At 46.3% G+C, this 18,828-nt stretch overlaps 1 protein-coding gene across 1 annotated transcript in view; it reads right to left on the reverse strand.

Moving 5' to 3' along the window:
* The window catches only part of RNF213 (ring finger protein 213), a 129,583-nt gene that overhangs the window by 108,512 nt on the left and 2,243 nt on the right, over positions 1-18,828 (reverse strand). Inside the window, exons 2-7 of the mRNA XM_006869642.1 lie at positions 12,685-12,848; positions 5,736-6,209; positions 5,334-5,456; positions 4,727-4,887; positions 3,722-3,880; positions 2,928-3,124 (exon numbers count right to left, since the gene is read on the reverse strand). Coding sequence (XP_006869704.1) covers positions 2,928-3,124; positions 3,722-3,880; positions 4,727-4,887; positions 5,334-5,456; positions 5,736-6,209; positions 12,685-12,848 — 1,278 coding nt within the window. The remainder of the gene's footprint in view (positions 1-2,927; positions 3,125-3,721; positions 3,881-4,726; positions 4,888-5,333; positions 5,457-5,735; positions 6,210-12,684; positions 12,849-18,828) is intronic.

Below are 18,828 nucleotides of genomic sequence, written 5' to 3' on the forward strand. Positions count from 1 at the left end.
TTCAATCTTTTCTCCATTGATAAGAATGTTGTTTATTGGTCCAGTGGTGAGGATTTTTGTTTTCTTTACATTGAGATGTAATCCATACTGAAGGCTGTAAATCTTTACGGGAGCAGAAAGCCTCATCTTTCTCGCATGGAACAGCTGATAGTTTCAAACTGCTGACCGTGAGATTAGCAGCCCAATTCATAACCACTATGCTACCAGAGCTCCTTTGGCTTTAGTGGTAGGTGCCTAATTTGTATAATAGTGATATTAACTGGTGTTCCTTACAGGCATACAGATATTATCCTATCACAGACAGTACTTCAAGACAGTTCTTTTTGATGATGAATGTGACACCATTCCTCTTCAATTTGTCATTCCCGGCAGACTAACCACGTGATTGTCAGATTCAAAATGATCCATGACAATCCATTTCAGCTCACTGATATCATTGAGCTGAAAGATATCAATGCTTATGCACTCCATTTCATTTTTGACAAAATCCAATTTTCCTAGATCCATACTTAGATGTGAGAAAGTTCCATATCATCACCCAAAACAAGGCCTGGGGAAGACTATGGAACAGACCATCATATGCCAAGTTCAGGCTGACGCTGAAGAAAATTTTTAAAAAGTCCCAAGAGCCAAAATATGACATTAAATATAGCCCACCTGAATTTAGAAAAACAGATTTGATGTATTAGACACTAAACACCAAAGACCAGAAAAGTTGTGGGATGACATCAAGAACATCATACAGGAAGAAAGCAAAAGGTCATTAAGGAGCCAGGATGGGTGTCAGAAGACTCTGAAACTTGCTCTCCAGCATGGAGATGCTAAAGCAAATGGAAGAAATGAGGAGGTAAAGGAGCTGAATAGAAAACTTCAAAAGGCAGCTCAAGAAGACAAAGTCAAATACTTTAACAAAATTTGCAAAGGCCTGGAGTTAGAAAACCAAAAGGGAAGAACACACTCAGCATTCTCAAGCTGAAGGAACTAAAGAAAAAATTCAAGCCTCAACTTGCAATGCTGAAGGATTCTATGGACAAAATATTGAGTGATACAGCAACCATAAAAAGAAGATGGAAGGAAAACACAGAGTCACTGTACCAAGAAGAAATGGTCGATGCTCAACCACTGAAAGAGGTAGCACATGATCAAGAGCAAATGATACTGAAGAAAAAGTCCAAGGTGCATTGAAGGCACTGGCAAAGAACGAGGCTCCAGGAATTAAGGGAATCCAAACTGAAATCTTTCAACAAACTGATGCAGGAATGGAGGCCCTCACTCAAATGCCAAGAAAATTGGAAGCGAACTTCCCTGGCCAACTCACTGGAAGAGATCCGTATTATATGCCCATTCCAAAGAGAGGTGACTCAGCAGAACGTGAAAAATCATCAGACATTATCATTAACAACCCATGCAAGCAAAATTTTGCTAAATACAATTTAAAACTGACTGAGCCATATATTGACAGAGAAGTTCCACAGGCTCAAGCTAGATTCAGAAGAGGGAGTGAAACGAAGGATATCATTGCAGACGGAGATGGATCTTGGCTGAAAGCAGAGACTACCAGAAAAATGTTTATCTCTGCTTTATTGACTACACAAAGGCTTTTGATTGTGTGGATCATAGCAAGCTATGGACAGCACTGTGAAGAATGAATATTCTGGAACACTTAACTGTGCTCATGAGGAACCTGTACACCGACCAAAAGGCAGCTGTTTGACCAGAACAAGGGAACACTGAATGGATTAAAATTAGGAAAGGTGTGTGACAAGGTTGTATTCTTTCATCATACTTATTCAACCTGCATGCTGAGCAAATAATCCGAGAAGCTGGAATATATGAAGAAAAACATGACATCAAGATGGAAGGAAGACTCATTAACAACCTGCAATATGCAGGTGATACAACCTTACTTGCTGAAAGCAAAGAGGACTTAAAATACTTACTGATGAAGATCAAAGATCACAGCCTTCGATACGGGATGCACCTCAATCAATATGAAGAAAACAAAAATCCTCACCACTGGACGAATAAGTGACATCGAGATAAATGGAGAAGAGATTGAAGTTGTCAAAGACTTCATTTTGCTTGGATCAACCATCAACACTCATGGAAGCAGCAGTCAAGAAATCAAACGATGTACTACATTGGCCATATCTACTGCACAAGACTTCTTTAAAGTGTTGGAAGAGCAAAGCTGTCAGTTTGAAGACTCAGGTGTGCCTGACCCAAGCCTTGATATTTTCAACAACCTCGTGTGCATGTCAAAATTGGATAGTAAATAAAGAAGACCATAGAAGAATGGATGTATTTGAGGTATGGTGTTGGAGGAGAATATTTAAAGTACCATGGACTACCAAAAGAACAAACAGATCTTGCTGGAAGAAATATAGCTCAGAATGCTTCTGGGAAGCCAGGATGGCTAGACTTCACCTCTTATACTTCAGACATATTATCAGGAGGGATCAGACCCTGGTCCATGTTTGGTAAAGTGGAGCATCAGAGGAAAAGAAGAAGACCCCAGTGGGATGCATTGGCATAAGGGCAGCAGCGGTGGGCTCAGTGTATTAACCATTGTGAGACTGGCATCGGACCAGGCACTGTTGCATTCTGTTGTGCACAGGGTCACCATGAGGTGGTACTGACTCCATGGCACTTCACAGCAACAGCAGCGGCAACAACAGGAAGGGGGCAGTCACAGCAGCCTCCTGTTTGTGACCCGGGTAAGGACAGTGGCTATGCTATACCACTTGTCAGCCCTGGCCACTGGGTCCTCTCCTTTCGCTTTACTAAAAATCCCTGTCCCTGTTTCCTCATGGAAGAGGGCTGAAAGGCTCTGGCACTGGGTTGTAGTGTGTAGTGGCCTGGAGCCCAGCAGAGAAACAGGGAACGCACTCCTGGGCTTTGGTCTGCGAGGCCCTCAGGTGGCTTACCTCCTGAGTTCAGGAGTGAAGACTTGATGTACAGGCAACGGTTGACATGCTCTTTGTCCTGCTTTTTGTAGATAAACTCGTACTCCTCAGAGACATTTTCCCGAACAATGATGTACTTGTAAGGGATGGACTTATCCAGGCTCTGCTTGGAAATGATGGTGTTGCCTTCAATCAGGGACCCGTGTTCACCCAAGTCTCTGCATAAACAGCATGTCAGCTGGTTACTGGAAGTCCTCTCTAGGAAACTTTAGTCCTTCTCAAACACAGCACACAGCGCACAACCAAAACACCAACATCAGTGGTGACAGGGAGGATGCTTCTAGAACAACCCAGTCTCCAGCCATTTTAAGAAAGAATATTCATGGTGGGACACAATACAGACATGCACCACAGGGAATATTTGTGCAAAACATTCATTGTTCCAAAGTTGAAGACTGTAACGGACTTACTGATTAAAAGTCATTATTTAAGTATATTATTAAGTATTAAGTACATTATTTAGGAGCTCTGGTAGCGTAGTGGTTACGAATCGGGCTGTGAACCTTAAGGTCAGCAGTTCGAAACTACCAGCCGCTCCGCGGGAGAAAGATGAGGCTTTCTACTCCCGTAAAGATTTACCCCCTTAGAAACCTTGTACAGGGTCACTATGGGTCGGAACCGACTGGATGGCACTTAACAACAACAACAAAGTACATTATTTAAGTTATGTCAAAAGTTGAACCTTATATACATTTCCCTGAGGGATGAGTAACAATGCTACAACTGTTATTACTACTAAGCCACTGAGAACTTACTTGCTGTAGTTCATCTGACAGACATTCTTCTTCCATTTTGGCATTCCAAACTCCTCTCCTCCCCTGATGAATACTTGATGTTGGTTAGAGTTGAATGAGAAGTCTTTAGAGATGATAGCATGGAAGTACACCATGATGCCTTCACCAGGACTCAATGGCCTAGAATAGAGCCAAAAGTTAGCCACTAATCGCGGCTCAATCCACCCATCAGGGGCGCACACTCACGTGCACAACCACAAGTCACCGTCAAGTTGATTTTGAGTCATGACAACCCACAGACACGGAGTAGAACGACTCCCAAGGATTTTCAATGACACAGTTTGGAAACAGATTGTCAAGCCATTTCTTCAGGGCACCAATGGGGGTACTGAACCACTGACCATTCATCAGTGCAGCTGGGTACTTACTCAGTGGGACCACTGGGGGATTCGCTCGCATGCCTGCATGCACGCATACACACACGGTGTTTGTTTGGGTTGTTAGAGAATGAATGACTGAAGAAAGAAGTCTAGATATCAGCCCAGGGGAAGGGACAGATCCTAAGCCTCATCCTCATGGCAAAGGGGAGGCCAGAAGCAGCCTCCCAGCAGGCCCAATGCTGCTGAAAATGACTCTGGGGCCTCTGGCCTGGCCCAGGCCTAGGACGGGGGCATCTCCATGTTTCAGTAATGTGCGCTAACATGTACCCCTGTCTAACGTAGGTGGGTGCAAAGGGTGGAGGGGAAGCTGGGGACAGGTAAAAGGCCTGGGGGCTGGGAGCAACTGGCTCAGAGCCAGGAACCTTCCAGCATCTCTAAAACACCCAGCTGGCTCCAGGGCCCAGACCCCACTATATCAGTTAGCCACACAGGGGTCAGCATGGGTCTCCCTTCTCCAAAACTACACTAGCCAGAGTCACCAAGAACCCCTCTCCAACTCTGGGACCCCCACCACCTCCAGGCATGGGCAGGTATGTGCCTGGCTCCCAGGGCAGCTGACCTGCTGTCCCATCCAGGGACATCCTACCTCTGCATGTCACACGCACGCTCTTCCGGACGGCTATGCTCCTGGGCACTTTTCACCACCGCACTGTACCCTTCTGGACGCTTCGGGTCCCGTGACTGAGCTTTCTCCTTCTCACCTGCTTTCTCTCCAGGAAGGGACGTTCTGTCCTTGGTCTCTGCTTTCTGGAACACAAAGTCAAACCCCAACCTTGAGCACCAGCTTCCATGTTCACCCCTACAGCAGCCAGCGTGACCCTGCTGACCCCCTGCTCAGACCCTCTGTGGCTGCCAGCCCACTCCCTGAGCCTGCAACCCCATCAAAGGTCACCCTTTCCTACACTCACTCTGGGACACCATCTACCTTTCTCCTCCTGATCAGGCCAACCACATGCAACCCAACCAAACCCTGCCACAGGGCCTTCACACCGCTGTCCCCTCTGTCTGGGGCACCCTCACCCTCTCAGACCTGTGCTCCACCACCTAGCACCACCTGCTGGAGAAGCCTTCCTTCCACCACACCTCTAGCTGCCTGACCTTCCTCCCTCCAGGACGTGAGCTCCTGGGCACCACGTGCACCACGTACACCTCTGATGGTGAGAGGGGCAGGGCCAGACAGGTGAGACACCGACCTGGTCATGTCCTTTAGCAGCAGGGACACTTGCTGGTTGTGCCTTCGTCTTCTGAGCCTTCTTTTCACCATCCTTCCCTGCTTGTTTTGTGGCATGGGCTGGCTCAACTGGAGCAACTTTGGCCTAGAAGAAAAAAAAGACCCCAAACATCAGAGTCAGGGCACAGAGTGGACAGGGAAAGTCTGAGTCTGTGGCTCCATCAGCACCTGCTCCAGCCCTAGTCAGAGGCTGGAGAGGCTGGAGAGGCTGTCTCCTCCCTTCACAGAAGCCCCCTCCCTAGCAGTAGGGAGCATGACCAAAAGAAGGACGGCCTAGATGGAATGATTCAGAACTCCACACACAGTGAAGCCCCCGAGGGTCTGGTGTGATGACCCCTGGTCATCGCTTTAACCCACAACTCACCTCAGAAGTCGGGGTCTCTGCCTGTTTCCTGGGCTCTTGGTCAGTCCCCTTTGACTCTGGTACTGGGCGTGTCTGGGTAGTATCACTATCCACAGGGCTGCCTTCAGAGGCAGCTTCTGTGAGGCCAGTGCCCTTCTGAGAAGGGTTGGAAGGGTCTTGGGGTCCAGCACTCATCTGAGCCTCTTCTCCATCAGTCTGACTCTGCAGAGGGCAGCTGCTGGCCTTGGCCACTCCCACCTCCTGGTTCTTGGCCTCTGGACTGGATGGGCCCTGGTCACACTTGGCATGAAGAGTGCGAGCTGGGGGCTGGCCAATCACACCATCCTGCTGACCATGGTCTCTGTGTGGGGCTGGGTCCAAGGACCTGGGGGATGACTGAGAATCCTGGTAACTTGGGGTCGAGGGAGGTAGGGACAAGGAGTCCATCTCGTCTGAAGTAGAGAATCTCTGGTTCTTCTTTTTCTTCTTCTTGCTCTACACAGAAAAGGAAACATAACCTAGAGATCTTGGATTTACTTCACTCAATCCCTGTCCTCCTCCAGCTGCTCTTCAATGGCCTCAGTTCCTCAGAAAGCATCAACTTTGCTCATCCAAGCCACCTCCTTACACCTTTTAGGTTTCTAATGGCTTTGCCTTGGACAGAAGCAAATCAAAACACAAAAGGGCAGTGGGCTCAGGGAGCAAGAGTGCAAGAACAAGTGACCACACAGTGGCCGCCACACATTCAGCTGTCTTCTTCCTCACAGGACATTCCCCAAAAGTCCATCAGAGTTCCACATATTACACTTACATGAGGGGCCTTCAAGAGGCTTGTGGGATACAGGACTAGAGTGGAGAGTGAAGCGTCCAGCTGATAAGAAGAGAGGGCACATGCATAAATATACCCACACTTCCAGATAATACCCACTTGACCTGGCTTCAATGGCTGGATGATGAGAGCTCAAACAGAAGAAAGAAGAGTGAAAAAATAATCTGATACAATTTGAAAAACTTGACCTACACCTATGGAAGCAATAGCTCAAAAGAATGAAAAAGTCTTCACAGCGAGGATCATTCCCACCTCCTCTGCACACCGAGAGGACAGGGATGGTCAACTTGGACACTGGCTACCCAGAATGGGGGGGTGGGGGGGCCCAGAGGCAAGAAGTGACTGGCTTACAAGTTTTCAAGAGGGAACCTAGATCCAGAGGGTGTGGAGGGAGCAAGGTAGAATCTCCAGTGAGTAGTATCCAGTGTGTCTCGGCGGGGCTGATGAAAGGAGATGTGGATAGGTCTCTTGTGATACAACAGCGAATAATTATTATCAGGACTGATTGTAAAGGCTGGAAATATAAAAGTAGACATTTTTGGGCAAAGGGAGGGGAGTGATTAACCTTGCAGTCTAGGAGTGGAGGTCCCTGGGACCATCAAAGAGAAGAGTGGAGACTGGAACCCTACCCAGAGAATCAGTGATGCCAGGGATGGAGGCAGAGATGATGATGTGGGGAGATGGAGCGGCTGGGGACTTTGGACCCGGAGAGGGAGAGGGGCTGTATGTGGATGACGGGGGGCGGGGGGAAAGCAGGCTTGCAGGGTATACCCTGTAGTTGATGGATGATGCATGGAGGGGATTGCAACCATGGCAAGGAAACGATATAAGATGAGATCAATGTGAAGCTTATGTCCTCCCATGTAAAAGATCACATACTTCACAATAAAGTATTAAAAAAAAATAAAAGAGGCTTGTGGGAAAATGGATTTGAAAGATGATGGCATTTTTTTCCACAAACATTTTGAAGCCTGGTCTACACATGCGTACGTATATTTGTTGGTGTGTGCTGGCAAGTCAATTCCAACCCACAGTGACATGTGGCTAGGAGATGGTGCCCAGGTGACTGAACACACACTAATTCACATGTTGTTGTTGTTATTAAGTATCATCGAGTCAGTTCCAACTCAGAGTGACCCTGTATAGCAGGGGTGGGGAACCTTTTTTCTGCCAAAATTTGTATCATCATTTGCGAGCCGCACAAAATTATCAACTTAGAAACAAGTCTGCTGGATTTGGTCAAACATTTAATTAACTCACTCCTAATGTGGTGACTCAGTCACAACATTGTTGTCGTTAAGTACCGTGCAGTAGGTTCCGACTCATACTGACCCTGCACGGAGTTTCCGAGGCTGTAAATCTTTACGGGAGAAGAATACCTTATCTTTCTCCCGTAGTAACCACATTGTCATCGGTCAAAACAAGGTCAGGGGCAGACTGTGGAACAGACCATCAATTACTCATATGTAAATTCAAACTGAAGCTGAAGAAAATGAAAACAAGCCCACGAGAGCCAAAATATGACCTTGAATAGATCCCACCTGAATTTAGAGATCACCTGAAGAACAGATTTGATACATTAAACACTAAAGACCAAAGACCAGATGAGTTGTGGGATGACATCAAGAACACCATACATGAAGAAAGCAAAAAGTCATTAAGAAGACAAGAAAGAAAGAAAAGGTCAAAATGGATGTCAGAAGAGACACTGAAACTTGCTCTCCAACGTAGAGATGCTAAAGCAAATGGAAGAAATGAGGAGGTACAAGAGCTGAACAGAACATTTCAAAGATCAGCTCGAGACGATAAAGCCAAATATTACAACAAAATGTGCAAAGATCTGGAATCAGAAAACCAAAAAGGAAGAAGACGCTCAGCATTTCTCAAGCTGAGGGAACTGAAGAAAAAATTCAAGCCTCGACTTTTGTTATTGAAAGATTTCCCTGGGCAAATTACTGAATGAAGTGAAGATCTTGTTTCAATCTTTTGCATATCACTTTCCAGTTGTGCCAGCACTACCACCTTCCCATGCGATATATTTAGATACTTCGTCAAAAATCAGTTGGCTGTACATGGATGGGTTAATTTTTGGATTCTCAATTCTGTTCCATTGATCAATGTATCTTTCATTGTACCAGTAATAAGCAATTTTGACCATTGTAGCGTGTAATAAATTTTGAAGTCGGGGAATGAGAGGTTTCCAACCTTATTCTTCTTAAGCAGTGCTTTGCTTATCCTGGGTCTCTTTCCTTTCCATATAAAGTTTATAATTGCTCTTTCCATCTCTTTGAAGAATGTCGTTGGAATCTGGATTGGGATTGCATTATATGTGTAAATTACATTGGATAGTGTTGACGTTTTCACAACGCTAAGTCTTCCTGTCCCATCTTCTTGTGATGCTTTCTGCATCATTCATGATTTTGCCCATTGTTGTTAAGTGCTGTTTGAGACGGTTCCAACCCATAGCAACCCTGTATAGGATTTCTGAGAAGTGATTGGTGGATTTGAACTGCTGACTTGGCAGTTCAAACTGACCTTGCAGTCTAGCATATGATCTTGCAGCACCACACCAACTTGAGGCTTGAAATTTTTCTTCAGTTCCCTCAGCTTGAGAAATGCTGAGTGTGTTCTTCCCTTTTACTTTTTTAACTCCAAGTCTTTGTACATTTCATTATAATAGTGATTATATGTAATCTATTGATAGGGAACTGCCAGAGGTTCAAGCCGGATTCATATGAGGACATGGAATAAAGGGATATCATTGCTGGTTCCTGATGGACCTTGACTGAAAGCAGAGAATACCATAAAGATGCTTTCATGTGCTTTATTGACCCTGTAAAGGCTTCCTGCTGTGTGGATCATAACAAGCTATACAGAATATTGCAGAGAATGAGTATTCCAGAACACTTAATTGGGCTCATGAGAAACATGTGCATAGACCAAGAGACAGTCACGATAAACGGTTTAAAATCAGGAACGGTGAGCATCAGGGTTGTATTCTTTCACCATACTTATTCAATCTGTATGCTGAGCAAATAATCCGAGAAGCTGGCATCAGGACTGGAGGAAGACTAATTAGCAACCTGCAATATGCAGATGATACAACCTTGCCTGCTGAAAGCCACTAGAACTTAAAATACTTACTGACAAAGATCAAAGACCACAGCCTTCAGTATGGGTTGCACCTATGTAAATAAAAGTTCTCATCACTAGACCAAAAAATTGCATCATGAAATATGGAGAAAAGATTGAAGTTTTCAAAGACTTCATTTTGCTTGGATCCACCATCAACACTCATGGAAGCAACAGACAAGAAATTAAATGACATAATGCATTAGGCAAATCTGCTGCACAAGACCCTTTTAAAGTATTCAAAAGCAAAAATGTCAGTTTGAGGGCTAGACCATGGCATGTTCAATAGCTTCATATGCACATGAAAGTTGGACAGTGAATAAGGAAGATCGTAGAAGAATTGATGCATTTGAGTTATGGTGTTAGAGAAGAATGTTAAAAGTATCATGGACTGTCAAAAGCACAAACCAATCTGTGTTGGAAGAAGTACAGCCAGAACGTTTCTTGGAAGCCAGATGGTCAGACTTTGCTCTCATATTTCGGTCATATTATCAGGAGGGACCAGACCCTGGAGAAGGACATCATGTTTGGTAAAGAGGACGATCAACAAAAAAGAGGAAGACCCCCAACAAGGTGGATTGGTGCAGTCGCAGCAGTAATAAGCTCAAAGGTATCAACAACTGTAAGGTTAGCACAGGACTGGCAATGTTTTGTTCTATTGGGCACAGGTCACTATGAATCTGAACCAACTCGATGGCACCTAACAACAACACTGTATATTTATGTTCTCATTAGGTTAGACCATTGGGAACTTTCCCACAAATGACAAAAGAGGAAATTAAAGAAAATAATACTTTAATCCTTTTCCGATTTTGAGCCCACCGGACACACCTCGAGAGAAAGATGAGGCTTCTGCTCCCGCAAAGATTTACAGTATCAGAAACTCTACCCAGGACCAATATGAGTTGAAACGGGCTTGGTGACACTAATACCCAATACAGCATGGTCTACACTTGGGCACACCTTCCCCATCCCTGCGAACACCAACGTTTAAACAATTATCTACTTTATAGGATATTCTGTGGCTCTTTCCTTTTCCAACATTTCATTTCAATGCTGAAACACTTTACATATTTATGGATCATTAATATTATTTCTGTTATGAACTATATCTGTCACTGGCCCATATCTTCCCATTAGGTTGAGTACTGATTTCTGCGTGGTTAACGTGACCTTTTGACATGTTGAAGTGACTTGCTCTTAGCTAAAAATATTTTTACATAAATATAAATATGCTACACACATTTTTCTGAGAATGTTTGCCCTTCACTTGTGCTTATCATAAGGTGTCCATAAGGTAGCGTCAGGCTGCTACCTGGAAGGTTGGGAGTTTGAACCCACCAGCAGCTCTGTGGGAGGAAGATGAGGCAGGCTTTGGGATCCCTGTGCGGCAGGTCTACGCTGCCCTTTCAGCTCGCCATGAAACGAGACCAACTTAACAGCAGTGGGGCAGGTTTTTCGTTTTGTTCTTATCATATGCTGTGACATTTTCAGATCTTTTGAGTTTTTTTCCTGAGGTCAAATATATCCATGTTTTGTGTGTATGTTTCCCTTTAGTTACTCTAGAAACTCTGTCCCCATCCAGAGATCAGATAAATATTTTATCCAAATAATTTTATGCACACTAGGATCTATTTCTGGGCTATGGATTCAACAACACTGATGACCCATGATTCCAATTATGGGGAGCTATGGCTTTGTAAGGAGTCTTGGTGTGGGGCTGTAAGTCAAAGCACTGGACTGCAAAGTCAGTTTGAACAGCAGGGTCGGCGGTTCAAGCTCACCAGCCACTTCTAGGAAATCCTATACAGGGTCACGGATGGGTCGGAACTGACTCGAGGGCACTTAACAACAACACACGACTTTGTAAAATGTTTCTGTTTAATCTGGAGTGTCTTTGGGCATTTATCAGCAGTGCTAAAAGAGCTCTGTAACATCACTAAGTCAAGGGGACCGAGGCCAGAGAGACGAGTGCCTGTGGGCCTGGCTGGGAAGAGGCTGTTCTGACCCCAGCATTTCTCATCCTGAACTATAACCTGTTCCCTTCCCTAGTAAAGCCCACAGCTGTGAGTATGGCGTCCAAGTTCTGTGCAGCCAACTGCGATGAATTATTGGACCCAGCTACGTCACAAGTGCCACGGGAAGGGTGGTTTGTGTCAAATCTGGGAGAGGTGGAAGGCTGGAGGCATATCTAAGCTCAGCCTGACAGGAACTTGCTGTGGAGTTTGATTCTCCAGCCCCTTTGTGCAGTTAGAGGAGGTCAGGCACCCCCTACACACCGGACACACACAGAGATACACACTCTCACACACACACATCACCATCATCAACACACCACAGTGAGGTGGGCTGCATCATCTCCCACCCTCACAGGATGAATGATTGCGGAACAGGCAGGAAAACCAGCCCAAACAGACAGGAAGAGCAACTTCCTGTCCTCGGAAGACCCTCCTGGGTCTTAACACAGAAAGCACATCTCTCAGGTGGCTCTCCCTGGAATAGCCAAAACCATCCCTGGGAACCTCATCTGGAGCTCCCTTTGCTCACTTAGACTCACAGACATTCTGTTGGTGTCTAAGGAGGACAAGGGGCTAACTGAAGCCCCAGCAAACAGATGAGGACTGTGTCCTACCCTGCCCCCAGGGACAAAGCATGTGCGGCTAGCAGCATTTCCCCAGCATGCCCTAGGCCTCAGGCTCCACCATCAAAGTAGAGGCCAAAAACGCTCGACACACAAGCAGCTGAGGCTTAAGTGTCTCCACCCAGCCCAGCCCCGCCCCAGCCTCGGAGACACACACAACCGCAGGCCTGACAGGAGAGGGGCTGGGACCCACAGATGCTGCCATGAGTCAGCACAGACGAGGGCTCTGCTACACCCAGTACAGGGGGACAGCAACGGTAGCTCAAGTCAGGGGTGGACTGGGTCAACCCTGCTCAGCCCCTGATGAAACCTCCCTTCCAGCAGCCAAAGGGCAGAAAGAAAAGTGGAAAGACCCCAGGCCCACTCACCCTCTGGACAATGGTCCAGGAGCCATCAGTGCCATCAGAGCAGCACTCGTCTGGGGTCTCTTGAAGGTCAGCTGACCCCAGGCCGCCGTCTTCCTTCCGTTTCTCCCCGCGGTCCATTTCCACACCCAGGGCTGGCACCAGCTCGGCGCTGAGGCTCTTGGGCTCTACAAAGGCACACAAGTGAAGGTCAGGCGGCAATCCTGGTGAAAGGTAGAGTCCAGTTCAGTGTGTCTGGGCTGGAAAGGCAAGTCCTAGGCAGGGGGTCAAAGCAAAATGAACATGGTGGGAGCCTGGACCTGGGGGGCGGTGGAGGTCAGGAAGGGAAGTCGGATTTTTTCACTGGACCTCCACCTGAAGCTGGTCACCCACCGCTACATCCCTCTCCCTCTGCCACGAGCTGGGGACCAAGTCAACCTTCTTCCTGAGAGGAGCTCAGTGGATTGAGGGGCCAGGTGCGGGAAGTGCTTAACTCCCATTGTTTGACACGGTCGCAGTGGGGGGAGAGACATTGTGCACAGCAAATGACTCTCAAAAACCTGGTCCCTATCTTCCCTTCAAGTTAACTCTGAATTCACTTGTAAAAATATATAATATTATCATATTCACAGCTTTTTACTGTGAGCTCTACAAACCTTGGGAAGAAACAATTATCTCAACTTCAGTTGCCTGAATTCAAAGAGAATTGTATAAATTACTCCCTTTCACAGAAATCCTAAATACAAAGTAACTGCATTTGTGAGACCACAAAGGCAGATAGCAAATTAAAGTCAAGCTGACCTACCCCTATAGACCTCACCACAATCAGTCACCAGCCAGAATTCACAAACCCCTACATACAAGCACCTGTGTAAGTAAGCAGAAAATAATGAACTTAAGTGAAGGATAGTTTTAACTTGATAATAATCTACATTTCCTGCAGCAATCAGCCAGGTTGGGCTTTATGCTACATGGCTTCCAAGCAAGTTCATGAATACTTTAGAGAAATAAATAAGTAGATGTTAGTAATACTTTCTATTATGAAAATAATAGTATATTATGCAGGATGTTGTTGTTGTTGTTAAGTGCCATCGAGTCGGTTCCGACCCATAGCGACCCTGTACAGGGTTTCCGAGGGTGTAAATCTTTACGGGAGTAGAAAGCCTCATCTTTCTCCCGCGGAGCGGCTGGTAGTTTCGAACCGCTGACCTTAAGGTTCGCAGCCCGATTCGTAACCACTACGCTACCAGAGCTCCTTATTATGCAGGATAGAAGATTGATAATTAGTTAGTAGAAATAATAAGGTAGTGCAAGCATTGATGATAAATAGAAACTTATGTTACTAAGAAAATGTAATCAGGAGTCTGATAAGTAGAAATGATCTGTGTAAAGCTGGACTTAATATTTTAGTGAATAACAAGAAGGAACAATTTATCACATACTGGGAAAGGAGATGAAAGTCAGTCTGAACATCACAGAAATATTTTTGTCAAAGTTGTCTAATGACCAGGTACAAGAATGTTGTGATTAACTGTGTAATAATTCAAGGAAAGATCAAAGTATCAATTCATTATGTACTGTGTCATTTTAAGTATAAAAAAATAAAGACTTGCTGAGCTGGGCAGAGCAGGACAGAAGAGAACAACAGGCAGACAGAGAAAGAGAACCTCCGGATTGCTTTCATTTTCACCAACTCCACGTCTCTTCTCATGTCCCACAACCCACGTGAGCTGAACTCCCGCAGCCAGGACCCCAGCCCCAACCACAAAGGTGTCCAGCCCCTCCCTGCTTTCCTCCTGACCTCCAGATCAGGACCTTCATCTGGACGATACACCTGCAGGACTCGAGGCTCCAAAAGTAAACTCTTTATCCCTGCCCCCCACCAGACAGGCTCTCCTAAGTGATGGGAGCCCCATTCCCAGCACGCACACACACACACACTCACACAAAGACAGACACAGACTTACACATGCACACTTAGACACTGACTTACACACACTAACACAGACACAGACTTAGACACACACACAGACACAGAATGACACACAGTCACACAGACTCAAACTTACACACACACACACACACACACTCAGTGGTTCAGGGGCTCCTGAGCCCCCACGCTAATCCAAACTCCCAGGCTGGTTTGCCCCCAGATCCACCCCCATGTACAGGTGCCATCCAAACATCCCTGAGGCGACCACTCAGAACGTGCACCAGCCCAGCGGTCAGTTTCCATCTGAAACCCCTTTCAGCACCACGGCCGACACTCACAGCGCCCCTAGAGGACAGAGCAGGATTGTTCCACAGAGTTTCCAAGTCTGTCAACTTTACAGAATGCCAGATCTTTCCCAAAGGACACCCCTCCCAGGGGCCCTATTTCCCCCCAGGTCTCCATTCACAACTCTCGCTCCCCAAGCCTGCTCCCCAGCCCCTCCCCAAGGCTGAGGTTTCCCCCGGGGCCCACCCCCTGCCCCCTTCTGCATCTGGTAAATTCTATACTCAGGAACCAAGCTGCCTGGTTCCCTTTGGGTCTCCTCTGCATGGACAAGGTGCTCGGGAGACTTCTGCTTAATAACATTAACAGTATTCAGAATTAATAATAAATATTTCAAATGATTACACACAGACACAGGTGCACACGGCACACACAAATGAACACATATATGCACACATGTGCATAAACACAGACATATACATACAACAGACACACACACAACCTTGGAGTCCCCAATCCAAAGCTGGACAAGAGTTCTGACACAAGCCAGCCCATATCACCACTTCTCCAGCTGGCGGGGCGGGCCTAGTTAACCTCATCCTATCAGAATCCAGTATTCCCTCATAGCTCAATAATTTGTCCAGAGGTGGTCCAATCAGCAAGAAGTGCAGAGGGTGGGTGGGCCACAGAAGTTCTAACATACCAATTCCCGACTCCTCTTGGTCAGGAGGGTCCCCACAGACCTGATGCTGGGAGGTTCCTGCACCACGTGGCCAGCTTGAGGACAAATTGACACGTGGGGAAAGGGCTGCACTGGCAGGACCAGTGACCCAGCAAGAGCCCTGAGCAAGCCACACCTGAAATCCCACATGTATGTGGCCCACGGCATTCCTTCTGCTGAGTGAGCCCTTAGGAGGTGGGGTTACAGTTATCCTAACAGTCCCAGGACTGCAAAAATAAAAAAGAAACAGAGCTTCACAAAAGAAAAGCCAACAGGCAATTCAAAGAAAAGAAATACAGTAACCTGCCAGCCTCTGACAAGATGCCCAGTCTCCTGCTGATGGGAAATCAGACGGAAACCAGTGTGTTGCTGAGAGGAGGATTTTAATAGGTGTTTAGTTTACATATGTTTTAACCCTTCTGAATCGTTGTTCCAACATAACTCCCTTGGTCTCCCAGGACAGACAACTGAAGGTGTTTTGTTGATTAAAACTTAGAAGAAAGAAACAAGTTGGGAGGAGGAAACCCAGAGGCGAGAAAGTGCCAAGTGCCCAGATGTTTTCTATAACCCCACCCATTGTCTGAAGGTACCTTGACCAAGTGGAGTGCATACTGTCCTCCCGAGGGGAGGGGGCATTAAGGTCTGAGAAAGGAATGTGACAAAAGCAAATGGGTTAATATTCAGAAAGATACAGAAAGTCCAACCGTGTGGGGGAAACCAAGGCAGCCTTTAGAGAAAGTCTCACTGCCTTCCATATCTGTCAATAAACCCATGTGGATTCTCACCCTCTGTACTAGCTGCAGCAGCTGGTGGTCAGACTTTTGTTTGGTAACAATGCCCTTTATACATGTCCAGTGGGCAGCAAGGAGCAAGATTGGCAGTAGCCAACTCGGGAAGGCGTGGTGGAAGAGAACCCCAACGCCAGGAGACGTTAGGTTTGGAACAATTTAAAGACCGTTCTGTGAAAAAGGTGAACACAGAAGAACAGAGATCCAGGTGGTGGGAAGATCAGGTAGATTACTGGATAAAATAGACTATCTTAAATGGAGGGTACAACTAATGGAATATAAGGTAACCACAATGGGGTTGGGCTGGGGGGCTTACTTTGGGTATTGGGGAGGGCAATACAAGAAAAGGGGAGGAGGCAGAAGAACAAGATAGATGGGGGAACACTGAGACAGGTTTGCATGGCCTAGTGGAACAGAGGTAAATAGTGATGCATACTCAACCTTGGAACAACAGGGCTCTGGGATACAGGGATCTAGGTATAGCTTGAAGAGGGTAAATAATACTAAAATCCTTGACTGCCTTATGAATATTAGTTTCCCTTGCCTACTATTGTAAAACAGACACTTGAGTGGTATAGAAAGAAATGTTGGGAAACGTTAGAGAAAACTTGTAAGCCCGCCTTCAGCCTATAATTGATTGGAATACCTAAAAGGGGTTCTACAACTTGCCCAGTGAAATAGGCCTCATGCAAAGCCTTTACAGAGTATAGGACCCTAGGTGGAATCCTGAGTTCCATCCACAACCTTGTGAGGTGAGACATTCCCACTAGAAAGGACAAGCAGACAGGAACAGCTACAGTGACAGAAGATGTATCTTCATGATGAACCTGACCTATACTCAGAGCAGTAGTTACTCTAAATACCAACAGACAGGGAAAGAGTCTTCAAATGTCTAGATGGGTCTGGTGAAAAGAGATGGGGATAAGATTCATAAGATTCAATAGCGATTAACTGTTATCATGACTAATCGCAACTGTCACAATTGTAAAGGTAGAAATTTTGTAACAGAAAAAAGGGGAGTGATTAATCTTACAGTCCAGAAACAGAGGACCCTAGGACCATCAAGAGAAGAATGCACAAGCAGAATGCAGGACCTTATCCAAGAAGCAGCAGCGCCAGAGATGGGGGCATGGAGAGGGGGAGTGGCTGAGAACTCTAGATTCACGACTAAGAGAGGGACTAGGAGCTGGTGGCCAGGAGCAGACTTGCAGAATGTTCCCTTTGGAGATGTAAATTATTATATATGCCTGAGTGGGTTTTTTTTTGTTTGTTTGTATGTTTTTTAAAAAAAGCTAAAGTGGATAGAAATACTGTTAACTGATGGTACATGGAGAGGATTATAATCATTGTAATGAAACAAGGCATACGATTTGTTGAATGTAAAACTGATGATATGCTTTGTAAACTTTCACTCAATCCGCAATAAAAACCTAAAAAAAAAAAAAAAAAAAAAAGGCGTGCCAACAGAAGAGAAATCTGGATGAGACACCAACCAGAAGCCAGTATTCATTTGGGAAGAGCCGCAGGGCTGGGTCAGGGACAGGTTGGGGGACCTCAGGGTCAGTTTACAGCCTCCCACCAGCACAGATGACTTCTACAGTCCTAGTAAGTGAAGAGGAAAGGAGCTGGACTTCAACAGGAATGGACACACAGCTCTTTGGAGGAGTCTGTGGCGGGGAAGTGCTGAACTGCTGACTGAGAGGTCAGAGGTCTGGGATCTACTGGTGAAATCCCAGCCATTGATGCTCCCATGGAGCACAGTTCTCTGACACACACTGGGGGCCTTGAATGGACCCCTCAGCAACTAGTTTTTAAGCACTTTACACACATTAACCCATTAAATAACGACTCTATCCCCTTAACTAAGGTGCTCTGGTAGCATAGGGGTTACTAGTTGGGCTGCTAATCTCAGGGTCAGCAGTTTGAAACTACTGGCTGTTCCGTGGGAGAAAGATGAGGCTTTCTGCTCCCGTAAAGATTTACAGCCTCGGAAACCCTGTACAGGGTCGCTATGGGTCAGAACCGAATCCACAGCACATATCCACCACCACCACCATCCCCTTGAATAAGGTGGCACAGTGGGTAAGGGATCTGCTGCTAACTGAAAGACTGGAGTTCAAACCCACTAGGGAGAGCTTCAGGGTGGAAGTTAGTGACTGCCGATGGAGTCACCAGTCAGGGGGAGCAGGTGCCATCTCTGAGGATGTGGCCTCAGCTGGGCCCTGCCTGCTGTGGATGGGTCGAGGCTCTGGCCAGCTGATGCCCCCGGGGCCTCTTGCAGCTGCTACCCATACAGGAAACCACAGAACATAACATTTGAAGCCCCCACCATCAGACCGGAGTCCTAGGGTGGCGCTGTGGGTTAATGCGCCAGACTGCAAAACCATTTGAACTGCAAGGTCGGCGGTTCAAGCTCACCAGCTGCTCCTCGGAAACCCTATACA

The sequence above is a fragment of the Chrysochloris asiatica genome, unplaced genomic scaffold (assembly GCF_000296735.1).
Source record: "Chrysochloris asiatica unplaced genomic scaffold, ChrAsi1.0 scaffold00132, whole genome shotgun sequence".
Lineage (NCBI taxonomy): Eukaryota > Metazoa > Chordata > Mammalia > Afrosoricida > Chrysochloridae > Chrysochloris > Chrysochloris asiatica.